Source organism: Elaeis guineensis, chromosome 13 (assembly GCF_000442705.2).
Source record: "Elaeis guineensis isolate ETL-2024a chromosome 13, EG11, whole genome shotgun sequence".
In the NCBI taxonomy this organism is placed as follows: domain Eukaryota; kingdom Viridiplantae; phylum Streptophyta; class Magnoliopsida; order Arecales; family Arecaceae; genus Elaeis; species Elaeis guineensis.
In genome coordinates this window covers 63,881,992-63,895,657 of record NC_026005.2, presented here as the reverse complement: position 1 = coordinate 63,895,657, position 13,666 = coordinate 63,881,992, and the positions used below count along the sequence as shown (strand labels likewise).

General features: G+C 35.8%; 2 protein-coding genes across 2 annotated transcripts; both read right to left on the bottom strand.

Moving 5' to 3' along the window:
- Positions 1-867: 867 nt before the first annotated feature.
- Positions 868-1,671, bottom strand: LOC105060704 (uncharacterized). The gene has a single exon (XM_010944512.4). The coding sequence runs from the start codon at positions 1,540-1,542 to the stop codon at positions 1,117-1,119; it is 426 nt and encodes a 141-aa protein (XP_010942814.1). The 5' UTR covers positions 1,543-1,671; the 3' UTR covers positions 868-1,116.
- Positions 1,672-10,971: 9,300 nt separating this feature from the next.
- LOC105060703 (uncharacterized) lies at positions 10,972-11,758 on the bottom strand. Its single transcript, XM_010944511.4, has one exon. The coding sequence runs from the start codon at positions 11,629-11,631 to the stop codon at positions 11,209-11,211; it is 423 nt and encodes a 140-aa protein (XP_010942813.1). The 5' UTR covers positions 11,632-11,758; the 3' UTR covers positions 10,972-11,208.
- Positions 11,759-13,666: the final 1,908 nt, after the last annotated feature.

Genomic DNA, 13,666 nt, shown 5'->3' with positions numbered 1-13,666 from the left:
AGAAGACTGAGGTTGATGAGTTGAAGGTTGGAAAGATCTCAAAAAATAAATAGATGGAGGACGACAGAGTTTGACTTGATGTGCGTATAATATGATGTGTTCTTCATTTGTTGACTTTAGTTTGTGTTGTATGCATTCAAGGATTAGTAGATCTAGCCTAGCCAATGGGAAGGTGTTCAGATCACCATCAGGAGATGGATTAGGTGATGACAGTATGGATAGGGATGCATGTCTTACCAAAAATAGTGGAACTAAAGAAGGGTTAACATTGGAGAGATAATTTTAGTGTAGTTTGAACTTTGAACATAACTTGAGGTTCGACTTCCGAGGAGATAGAGCTAGGAAAATTATAAGAAAGGTGGTGCAACTATATATAAAGAAATCATTGTCTCTTGGCACTTTTTTTTTTTTTGGGTCACACATCTCTCTGGTACTTTATGAAGTAAATTGTAAGAAAGGCATAGCAACCATATATAAAGAAATAATCATCCAATACTTTCATACAATTAGTCTAAGTTCACATGAAAAATAATAAAGCTAAAGTTACTGAAATTATAGAGTAAAAACAATCAATAAGGAAGATTAATCCTACGATCCTCTTAGGTTGATTAAATTATGGAAAGAAAAGAAGAGGCAATTTGTGATGAATGGGCCTTTGGAGAGGGATTCTTATTGAGCTGTTAGCCCATATTCATCAAGGCCTTTCAAGTTGATGGAACAATCAAGTTAAGATTTTGGACGTCAATTTCTCATAGGAACCATATTTTTGTGGTGGTCTTATATGCTCAACCAAAAAAGTAGACTAAGATTTTTGAATATTCTACGCTCCAAATTAACTCAAAGTGCATACAGTTGAATCATTTGGCATATTTAAAAATCTTTTGTATTAAGATAATGATGTAGAACACTTATTCGATACATCAGCTTTGCCCAAGAGATAAAAGAAAAACTAAAACCTAGGTAATTAACATCAACAACTGATGGCGACTGATTCTACCAAGAGAAAAGTGATAATAAAATGAAAGCAACAGATAGCGAGACTAGTTTCCATTTCCCATTATCGAGAGATCAAAAGAGGACCAGCTTTAGTCCCTCCACCAGCTTCTCTCACACATACTATTCAAGCTCGAAGGCAGACACCGGAAAGCTGTCAGAGAGACCGGTGCCGGTCTTGAAAGTGACCTTCTCGGGTGAGGGATCATCGATGTAAACCTCGACAACAGAGAGCCACAGCAGCAGCTCCTTTGTCTTCACCCCAGTTATCTTCTTCAGCTTACGCTGCTCCACGAAGGCTGTCACCTCGGTGGCATACGACACAGTCTGCTTGATCTTCTTGAATGTGTGCTCCTTCTTCTTTTTCTGGATCAGCCACATGAATCCAGCCGCGCGGTTGTAGCCAAACTCCTCGACATTCTCAAGGGGTAACAAGCCCTTGGGGAGGCCGAGCTCTTCGAGGAGTTGGATGGACTTCTTCTTGCAGAGATCATCACCACAGTGGATCTCGGCGCCCTGACGGTAGCTCTCAATGGTTTGGGATGCCATCCTAGGTGTATGTGTGATTACTATAAATTAAACAAGCAAGTGGTTGGAAGAGGATCAGCAAAGAAGAGGAGACTCTACCAATAAGAAGAGACTCAGGCTGATGGGTTATAGGTTGGAGAGGGTAGGGAGAATTTATAGATGGAGGATAACGTTTGGCCAAGAGCGTGTTCGACCTGTAACGATTGGACGAACAAAAGGAAACAACAGAATTGCAGTTTCTTTTTGTTGAACTGGTCGTTCACGAAGAGTGATAGCATCTCATAGACCCATGAAGTCGTTGCCGGACGAGCTCAACTATGGGTTTTGACTCGACTGGGTCATGGTTGGAAGGCCTTTTCACCTAGGAGATAACGGTGATGGTGGTGCAATATTATTATTATATGGCGAAGGGAACGAAAGGAAGTCAACATGCGAGGGCTGATTTGAATATAGTTTTGGAAGGACTCTGGAACCAGCCTTGCCGAAACTGGAATCAAAAGTGGCGATTAGAACAAGTCTTGAAGCATTGGAACCGTTGGAAAAATGGAAAGATATGCGGGGTTGACCAAGAAGAGATCATAATAAAATTGTCGTGAAGCTGATGTACTTGTGCAATAATTTCTCTTAATAATTTTTGAAGTTGCCAGCCCATATAGGCAATGCATGCTAGGTATGTAAAGAAACATAATTTTTTACATAATAATAACAAAATAATTTGGATTGGACGAACTGTCCAACCAACTGCTCATGTGGTAGGGTTGGGTTCAGATTTTATAAAGGGGTTTGGGCTCAAAAATTCCAGCCTGATGTCAAGTAATATTAGGTTAGGATTCAGATTTAAATGAATCCAACTTGACCCCAACCCTAACCATACCTAGTCTGTTATATAGACAAATAAACGACTAACATTTATGTTTTATGGAGATTACTCACGTGTTTGAATACTTATATCTTTTCCGAGAGAAATATAGAATTATATCTTTGATCTTGTTAAATTATGTATAAGTGTAACACAGAAACTTAGGAATCATTGTGGCCGCAATTCGTTAATTATTAGTTAAACAAAAATATTCCTAATCATTTCGCTATCTTAAAATTTCCGTGCAACTCAATTTAATCTGATCAACGTGACACAACCCAACTCAATTTGGAGATCCAGCCTGGTCAATAGGAAGGCGTTCAGATCTCAGTTAGGAGATGGATCAGGAGATTATAATAGTGTTAAGCATGCACATCTTTCCAAAAATAGTAGAAGAAATAGAAGACTGGTCAACATTGGGGAGCTAATTGTAATGTAGTTTGAACTTTGAAGATAAAGTTAGACTTCCTACAACCGGAATCAAAGGAGATAGAGATAGGAAAATTGTAGGAAAGGTAGTGCAAGGGCATAGCAACTATAAAAAAATCTAAGCCAATACTTTTATATAATTAGTCTACTTTCACATGAAATGAAAATCAAAAATAAAAAAAGTGTTAAAATTAGAAAAAAAAATTAATATTGAAGATAAATAGTCTTATGATCCTCTTAGATTGAGCATGGAAAGAACAAAAGAGGCAATTTGTGATGAATCGGCTGGTCTAATTGGACTAGACCAGCTTAGTCAACAAGACTGACCCTAGTTTGCTGTTAGAGAGGGACTAATATAGGGCTGTTAAACCATGATACCATTTTATCTCTTTTTAGAGTCGCCAGATGCCTAGGTTCATGGGATCAATCTAGGATTTTGGAGGGAGTGGTGGTTAGATTTTCCATCTGACGTAGGATATATCTGAACTCTATATTTTGGATACTTATTTATGAATTATTTTATTAATCTTTAATATAATATTATCAAGTAATTGATTTAGATCTATAGGCCTTATATATTTTAAATGTTATATCCTAGGGGATATGTTGCTGTGTCACATGCTAAGCTTGAGTGGTGGGTTTCAAGCATGATTAAAATGCTACCAAAGTCTAGGTTTAAGATTCCTAGGATTAGACTTGAATGAGTATGGGTAGATGCACATCTAGGCGTTGGGTACACATGCTAGATAAACCTTTAATTGCAAGATATATACTTTCCGATATTTACAACTTGAATTGTTTATGATTGTGAGTTAGGCTGACATGGTCCAAGAAAGTTGATTGATGTGCTAGGAGGCCAACTTCATTTGTTAATGGTTCCATTGCCTGGAATCCTTCAGATCAGGAGACTAGTCTCCCATTCTCACCAGCACATGGCACCCATTAGTTGGAAAACCTCAACAGACGAGTCTCCCATTCTCACTAGCACATGGCACCCATTGGTTGGAAAACCTCAACAGACTAGTCTCCCATTCTCACTAGCACATGGCACCCATTAATGGAGCCCTGTTAATGGAGCCCGAGGGGCAAGGATGCATGGCATGGGGGACCTGAGATCATCCTCAGTAGCCAAGTTTGGGCCTCCTAGTTAATTCAAGCGCTCATCAGACCACATTTATGTCGCGACAGCAATATTTATGTCAACAGGGATCAATGATCATGGTTGGCTTGACTTGCAGCTCTCGACTTACTGGCCCTATCTACAACATTTTGCTGCATGATATTTGGAGCATCATTGGACAAATCTAATACCTTTAAAGCTTCCCATCCTTGCAGAGAAGTATAAGAAGTCAATGAGTAGGCTGATTTGTTAGTTGTTAGGGGTTTAGATGGGATTGGTGATGACTATGGTAATGCATGTATTTTGCCTATGCTACTCTTATATTATGGTTTGCACATTGCTTCTTTAAAAGATATTGAGGTGGTTTGTGGTTGTATCTTTTGTGTGAAAGACTAATGATCAATCTTCTTTCATGATATCAATTATTGGATCGTACTTTGTATAAATCTAATATGTAGATCGGATACGTGATGGCTTCACACTCCTCATAGTGAGGTCCTAAAGAATATACAAGGTCTATTTTTATCCATCAGGCCAATTCAAATTTTTAATATTTTTAATCAACAAACATATATACAATTATCCTCTAAAATCCTATGCTTCTCACTGATTGGCACCCAGTCCAGTAGGATCTTTCGAATCTGAAAAAAACAAAAAAGAGAGTGAGCTTTATGGGCTCAGTAAGTTACCAGTATCTCTGAGGGATCAAGCACAATTACTTTTCAAAATATAATAATTTATCAATAATATGTAATAACATAATTTTCTTTTAAAATATGTTATTACACATCAGTAAAAGTCAAAAATCCTCTCTCAGTTTTCATTGACTACGATAATGATCAGTCCCGTGACAAGGCTTAGGAGAGATTAGCCCCTAAATATAGAACACCCAATCCATCAGTATGTATCAGTGATTAGCCCATTGGCTAGACCCAGGACAGAACTAGCTCTAATTCATATAGTCATGATTTGCTCCATGACAAGATAAATAGATTAGTCCTAAAATAAGAAATACGCGATATATCAGCGTGTGTCAGCAATCCGCTTCAACTGACTAGGCTCAAGAAAACTAATTCTGCCAGCAATCAGCCCCGACTGGCTAGGCTTAAGAGAAATGTGTTTCTGACGTGTGCCCAACAATTAGTTTCATTGGCTAGACGTAGATCATAGTCTAACAAGAGATTTTTTTTATAATTTTACTACAACTAATTTTTCATAAATAATCATTCTTATTTTTATAACAGTATCGACTCAAATTTCATATCATCCAAAAGAGTCATAAAATAATTTTTATTCAAAATTTCATGCATAGATAAACATATATAATTTTGTTTCTAAAAATCAATCAATATTAATACAAGAAAATTATCTTTTTCCAAAATTTTGTACCATGTAAGGGTGACATCATGCTTGATCCAAATTTTTTAAAATTATTTTTCATGCATATATAAATACATATTTTCAAACTTTAATAATTGTTAAATATTTTATGCATAAAATCTATTTTTTTAAAGATATGAATATGTACCAAAAATAAATCCAGAGATAAAAGAGAACTTATAGTTGATTAGATTGAAAATTCTATAATTTACTTAGTCCATTCTCTAGATCCAGTGTCCGGTGTTCTCTCGATGTTGAAGGCTCTGATAACAAGTTTTATTTAGCCTCAATCTTGGAAAAATTAAAATAAACAGAAAGGGTCTCTCAATTTGGTCTGGTCTAGATCAGATCTATACAATTCGAGCTGGCCCAGACTCAACTAGATTGAGTCCAGTCAATAGATTAGGTTCAATTCCCAAGTCAAATCTACCAACTTGATTTGACCTAGGCTCAATTGAATTGGGTCCAAAGAAATTAGGTTAACCATGAATAAGGGTAGGTCTCTATTTCTCTCTCTCTCTCTCCCTCTTTCTCTCTCTTTTTGTTTCTTTACCAAAACCAGGGCCTTTGAGGTTTTTCATGGAGATCGACCAGAGATGGTGGTCAGTTGCTAGGCAGTCGGATCAATCGACAACGACAGCACGATGGTGCCTAAGGGCAAATCAGACCGACGGTGATTGGGTATCCTAAAAGAAAAAAGAAAAAAGGGCATTGCCCTTGAAGCCATGGTAGCAACCCATGGACTGAAAGGTAAAGGAGGAAGAAGGGCACTTACTGGAGATGGCGGCAGTGATGATAGCAACCGATGTGAATTTCTAGTGGTTCTACCTGAAGTCTCTCGGCACAGATATTTTAGGGCTTGGAAAGGAGGGTTAGGATTTTAGGAAGGTGGTGGCGCTCGACACGGCAATGCGATGGTTGCCGGATGGGAAGAAAAAGGAGAACGGTAGGGATTTCGGTGAGGATTTTATTGAGAGGTGTAGTGTTTAAATAGAGGAGGGAAATCGATTCCTCCTCGGATAAGGCTAGATCTCATCGGTGTGATCAATCTAGATTTCTCCCCATCGGTGCGCGAAATCAATCTGATCTCCCTACTTCATCGATCATGGGAGAGGGAGAAACTGAGTTCCTTTGGGATGCTTTCTCACTTTTTTTTTGTTCCAGTGAAGTCAGCAAAGGATGCTGGCTTTAAAGTGAACCAGGTCCAAAGGGACCGGTTCTCACATTCTCCCCCTCCCTTAAAAAAAATTTCATCCTCAAAATTTGAAAAATCTAGATCTTCCTAAGTTAAAGGTGCTCAACCCCAAAAATTACATATACACTTTGTCCAACTTTGGTATTTCTGTCAAATCGAACACATGATCATGTTACTAAAATACTTGCAAACAATCTGACCCCTCGGATCAAGCACAATGCTCATGCATATTTCTATATCAAAGCCCAGACTTTTTCCAAGAATATTTTACAATTTGACATCTCTACATCAATTTTGAAAACTTATCCCCTTGGACATACAACTAAGATCTTATGTTCTTTGATCGAAATTAGTATAATCAAAAAATTTTTATCACATTTAGAATTAAGATATAGATTAATAAGATCGGCATTAATTAAGTGATTAAGATTTTGAGATTGAGATAGATGTATATTCATTTAATATTGAGTTGAAATCAATTAAATACAAAATCTTTTAGCTAGATTGATTATTAAAAATAGTTATATTTGGCATAGAGTTTGAAATGAATTTGGCATAAACACTATGATAAAGTTTTGATTCCATACAAAATAATGGCCCATCTTGATTAAAATCAAATAATCAAATGACTGTAGAGGTGATCATGATAATGCAGTAATAACTTTAGGCAAAAATGATCCATCATAATTATGGAATTGATGTCAGAATTGAATCATAAAAATTGAATCTGAAAGAATAAGTATTGATGTCATAAATTCTATGTCGGAGTTGAGATCATAAGGTGACAATAAATGACAATAGATTTATTCAGATATTTGATAAATAGATCAAATTTAATTAACAATCATCTAACCTTAGATATAAGATGGTCAAGAATTTCTTTAGCACAACCAATATAGTCACATCATGACTCACTTAAGAATCCATAGTACTTACATTCTCTTTATAAATAAAAATCTTTTTTTTTGGGAAGAATCATATCTTCTATCATAATATATTTCAAACCATAATCAATATTTTTGATCAATTTTAAATGACTCAACTATTGCACTTCCACTCTGTCACTTTGATTAACATCATCCAAAATTTCTTAATGATCCCAGATTAAAATTCTATAGAGTCCGAGTAAAGATTTTGTTGTCAAGTACATTAGATCATAATTATACCTCAAGATAATTATCATATATGTTCTATTATTTGATCAAGATATTAACTTCAAATTTGATTTGAGTCAAGCTAACTTTGGATCACCTTGACAATTTAATTAGATAATTTAAATCAATCTCTCTCTTTTGAGAAAATCAACTTTTGGCTTATTCATCATGATCCTGTAAATTGCTAGAACATCATAATTAGAGAAATAAATCAATTTAGAAGATCCTCTCACAATATTAGGTAAATAAAATATTTTTCTTAGCCAAATTTTTATTATGATCATAGAAGTCTTCCTTACTCATAATATCCTTGAGTAATCATTCTATTACCTTCTCTATGTTCTCTTATCATTCAAAACAATTATAGCCCTCTAATTCAAATGACTTTCAATAGATTCAATATTGCTATAATATAATACTACTTTCTCAAAATAAATTCATAGTACAACCAATCTATATTACTCAATACATATTTCCTCCTATATCTGTTAGTTAACCTTGATGACTTCCTTAAAATTTAATCTATGTCAATCTTCTATTCTTCAATTGGAAGGAATATAATTTATATCCATAAGGAGAATTTAGACATTGTATAATAATTTAATCAACTTTAAACATCCATAATTATTTTGAGATAATCAATCAAAGTCCTAATTCTATCCCACTCTCACTAATCTAAGTTTTTATAATCTTTAACATAAGCTCTGATACCACTCTATCACGTTTCAAATCCAGTATCAAGATTGGATATATGATGACTACACACTCCTTAGGATGAAGTCCTAAAGAATATGCAAGGCCTACTTTTATCCATCAGTCCAACTCAATTTTTTAATATTTTAATCAATAAAAAATAATTAATTATCCTCTAAGATCCTATGCTTCTCACTGATCGCTCCCCAGCCTCGTAAGATTTTTCGAATCTAAAAAAAAAAAAATAGAAAAGAGAGTAAGCTTTATGGGCTCAGTAAGTTACCAGTATCTCTAAGAGATCAAGCACAATTACTTTTCAAAATATAATAATTTATCAATAATATTTAATAATATAATTTTCTTTTAAAATATGCCATGTGCATCAGTAAAAGCTAAAAATCTTCTCTTAGTCTTCGTTGACTACAGACATGATCAGTTTTATAACAAGGCCCAAGAGAGACTAGCCCCTAAATACGTAATATATGATCTATCGACGTGTACTAATGATCAACCTCACTGGCTAGGCCCAGGAGGGAACTAGCTCTAATTCACATGGCCACGATTTGTCCTGTGGCAAGAAAAAGAGATTAGTCCTAAAATAAAAAGCACGCGATGCATCAGCGTGTGCCAACGATCAGCCCCTACTAGCTAGACTTAGGAGGACTAACTTTGCGAGTGATTAGCTCTCACTGGCTAGGTCCAAGAGAAACGTATTTTTGATATGTGGTTAACGATCAATCCCGTTAACTAGACCTAAATTCTAGTCTAATTAGAGAGTTTTTTTCATAATTTACCCACAACCAATTTTTCATAAATAATCATATTTATTTTTATAAAAGTATCAACTCAAATTTTCATATTATCCTAAAGAGCCATAAAATAATTTTTATTTAAAATTTCATGCATAGACGAACATGTATAATTTTCTTCTTAAAAATCATACAATATTAATATAAGAAAATCATCTTTTTCCAAAAATTTATACTATACAAGGGTGACATCATACTTGATCCAATTTTTTTTAATTATTTTTCATGCATAAATACATACTTTCAAATTTTAATAATTTTTAAATATTTTATGCATAATATATGTTTTTTTAAAGATATGAATATGTACCAAAAATAAATCTAAAGATAAAAGAAAACTTATAGTTGATCAGATCGAAAATTCTATAATCTGCTTAGTCTATTCTCTAGATCCGATGTCCTGTATTCTCTCGATGTTGAAGGTTCTGATAACAAGTTTTATTTAGCCTCAATTTTGAAAAAATTAAAATAAATAGAAAGTGTCTCTGATTCTGGTCTGGTCTGATCTAGATCAGATCTATACAATTCGAGCTGGCCCAGACTTAATAAAATTAAGTCCAATCAATAGATTAGGTTCAATTCCCAAGTCAAATCTACCAACTTGATTTGACCTAGACTCAATTGAATTAGGTCCAAAGAAATTAGGTTAACCATGAAGGAGGTTGGGTCCCTATTTCTCTCCCTCTCTCTCTCCCACTCCCTCTCCCTCTTTCTCTCTCTCTATTTCTATTTCTTTATCAGAACTGAGACCTCTGGGGTTTTTCATGGAGATCGACAGGAGATGGGGGTCTACTGCTAGGCAGTCGAATCGGCTAACAATGGCAGCACGACGATGCCTAAGGGCAAATCCAGCAGGCAGTGATCGGGTATCCGAAAAGAAAAGAGGAAAAAGGGCACTACCCTTAAAGCCATAGCAGCAACCTATGGATCGGAAGATAAAGGAGGAATAAGGAGACTTACCGGAGATGGCAGCAGTGACGGTAGCAACTGATGAGGTGGATTTTTGGTAGTTCTACCCGAAGTCTCTCGGCACAGGTATGTTAGGGCTTGGGAAGGAGGGTTAGGGTTTTGGAAGGCGGTGGCCGACACGACAATGCGGTGGCTGTTGGAGGGAAGAAAAAGGAGAACGATGGGGATTTCGGTAAAAATTTTATCGAGAGATGTAAGGTTTAAATAGAAGAGGGATGGAATCGATTCCTCTTTGGATAAGGTCGGATCTCGTCGGCGTGATCAATCTGGATTCTTTTCCATTGGTGCATTAAATCAATCCGATCTCTCTACTTCATCAGTCATGGGAAAGGAAGAAATAGAGTCCCTTCAAGATTTTTTTTTTTTTTTATTTTTTGGTTTCGGTGAAGTCGGCAAAGGATACCGGCTTCAAGGTGAATCGGATCCAAGGAGACTGGTTCTCAAAGTTACATGATCCAATAGTGGAGTGGGAAGGAACGTGAATCCTTCTTTTGCATGAGAGATACTACCCCTATGCTATTGAGATTTGACCACCCTTTTTATGCCCTGCCAACACATGAAAGGAAAAGGAAAAAGAAGAAGCTGCTGTGCCGAACCCAAGAAGGAAAAGAAGTGCAAAATTTGTACAACTTAGTAGAAAACCAAAGATCAATATGTACATTAGCAAAGTGAATTGTCGCCATGCTCACACCACTTCATGGTTAAGATTGAGGTGTCCTAGAGTCTAGTAGAGTAGATCTATGGTATTCGTAGTACTCCAAAACTTTTATTGTTGCTGTTTAAGTGTTTGGAGGGCTACAAGCCCACCAGCAGTTTATCGATAAGATCATTGTACTCCAAACTTGAAAAGTATATAATTGAATCATACTGCTTAAATTTTTTGAAACATATATCACATTAAGACATTAAACACAGAGCTTGTTTCATACAACATCAATGCATAATCAAGTAAAAGATAAAACATAAAACAAGACCTAAATTATCAACTTTTAGCAAGACAGGCAGTGACAACTAATTCCCATTCTCCACCCTTACGCGAAAAAGGACAGGCTAATCACCCTCTCCCGGCTTCCCTTCCACTAGAGCTCAAAGGCAGACAAAGGAAAGCTATCAGACAGTCCTGTGCCAGTCTTGAAAGTGATCTTCTCAGATGAGGGGTCATCGATGTACACCTCGACAACAGAGAGCCATAGCAATAGCTCTTTTGTCTTCACACCAGTGATCTTCTTCATCTTGCGTTGTTCTACGAAGGCCGTCACCTCAGTGGCATATGACACCGTCTGCTTAATCTTCTTGAACATGTGCTCCTTCTTCTTCTTCTGGATCAGCCATATGAATCCAGCAGCATGGTTGTACCCAAACTCCTCCATGTCCTCGAGGGGGAACAGACCCTTCGGGAGGCCAAGTTCTTCGAGAAGTTGGATGGACTTCTTCTTGCAAAGGGCATTGCCTTGATAGGTCTCAGCACCCTCACGGTAGTTCTCAATTGTTTGAGATGCCATCTTACTTTTGGTGTATGTGTTTTGAGCAAGAGAACAATGCTAGAAAACAAGTCAAGGATTGGAAGAGGAGAGTAGTAGTTTGGAATGATCAGAAAGCTGAGGGCTGATGAGCTGAAAGTTGGCGAGAGTAGAGAGCATTTATAGATGTAGCATGGCATTTGGTTTAAGCCTGTAAAGTGTGTTTAAGGTGATGAGCCTTATTACTAAACTGCAGGTCAAAGTCTCCATTGTAAACGTTCAAATATTTTGAGCTCAGCCTGGTCATTTGAAGATAAAGTCAAGTCATGCTGGAAGGTCTTTCTACAGATGAAAGAAGGTCATCATAAAGAGAAGAAAATGATAGGAGTTTTTAAATGCGAAGAGGAACGTGAAGAGAACGGTCAGAATGGGACGGCTGGTTTTAATATAGTTCTAATGCCACTTGAGATCATATTGCAACAACTGGGACCAAGGATGGTCCAAGAAAAGGGCTAGAAGAAGTCTTAGTGTTGAAGGCAGGAGAAATAATGAGATACCATAATAAAATTAGTCTGGAGAGTGTGCAATATTTTCTAGGTGTCAGCCAACATGCATATAAATTTTATATTGGGTATAGAAAAATATAATTTATAAATTCATTATAGAAAACAAATAGTTCTAGATTACTCTTAGATGGAGTAGTTATGCAAAGAGCGCAAGAGGAAATAGTAGCTGTATGATTTTTTTTTGGTAAAGATAGTAGCTGTGTGATTAATAACGGATTAGGAGAATATGGCTTTGATAAGAATGAGAAAAAGTTTATTTGACTTCGTATGACGTTTTTTTCCAGTTTCCTAGCTGTAACATGTCATAGATAAACTATTTTTTTACAGTTTTATATGTTTTACATAAAATTGGATGGTGATTTTGCTAGACAATATAATAAGCCAATGGGTCCAACTTGCTATTTAATTTTAACAAATTATCAATTTGCTGAAAATTTAATTCTTTGCCCTATTATTGGATCCATGATTTTCCTTTTTTTTTTTTAGCCAAATGGTGGAAGAGCCCAATGCACAACTAATTCGAAATAAAATAAGCAAAACAAGAGGAGAAATAAAAAATGAAAAGAAGATAGAACAGAAAAATATGTGAGAAAAAGGCGGGGATTCCAAGTTTCCAACAAAAACAAACATCAGGGCTCTAAAGCTGTAATAGATCCAACTCCTACAACAAAGTGTCTGCTCATGAAAAAGTACCAGCCCAATTTGAATAGAGGCCACCTATGTTAGATGGCTTCTCAAAAGCATTTTCCTAAATATGATTCAAAAGAACCTTAGAAACTGCTTCGTTCTGTAATAGATTTGAATAAAATCTAGCTTTTGAGACTTTTTTAGGGTTTACTTTGCCAAATATTTTTTTGGCACTTAAATAAAGTTCCAATAATGAGGGAATACCAATAGTGGGTACTTTGGGGATTTTAAAATAAAAGAAAGAAAAGCACCTTTTATAACATATTCATTTTAAAATTTTAAGCAAATTAATTTTTTTTGACAAGAGAGGTCTAATGGTTTACTTGGTTAACAAGGAATAAATACCTTTCAAAATAATTTTTGAACTAAAGTTAATTAGAAACCAAAAAGGATGTTAGGGCCTTTTATAACTCGCCAACTACTTATTATCCCTTTTGTTCTTTCTATATCAGTTTTCTCATTTTTGAGTTCTTGAGAAAAATTACTCAATATACATGTGGATTTAAACTTAGGGCACTCTATATTGAAAGGAGACCACCGACCAACTAAGTTATGTTTTGCACAAAATAGATTTTATTATTTTTGCATATTAAAGAGTAGAATAATGACTTACAAGAAGACTACTCTAATAGTTTTAATCTAAGAGATTGTTTGGTGTGACCTATAAGTGGAGTCATAGTGCAGGACCAACTGCTAGGTAGGTTAGCTTGTATGTTTGGAGGTCTACAACTATATTGTAGTTTACAATCCATTTGCAGCAACCTTTAGCTCAAATCTATCCCACAACTAAATTAGCTGTAGGATGAGCTCTAATGGCAAGCACC

Excerpts from the sequence above, each read along its gene's own strand:
- LOC105060704 (XM_010944512.4), bottom strand. The coding sequence starts at position 1,542 with ATGGCATCCCAAACCATTGAGAGCTACCGTCAGGGCGCCGAGATCCAC.
- LOC105060703 (XM_010944511.4), bottom strand. The coding sequence starts at position 11,631 with ATGGCATCTCAAACAATTGAGAACTACCGTGAGGGTGCTGAGACCTAT.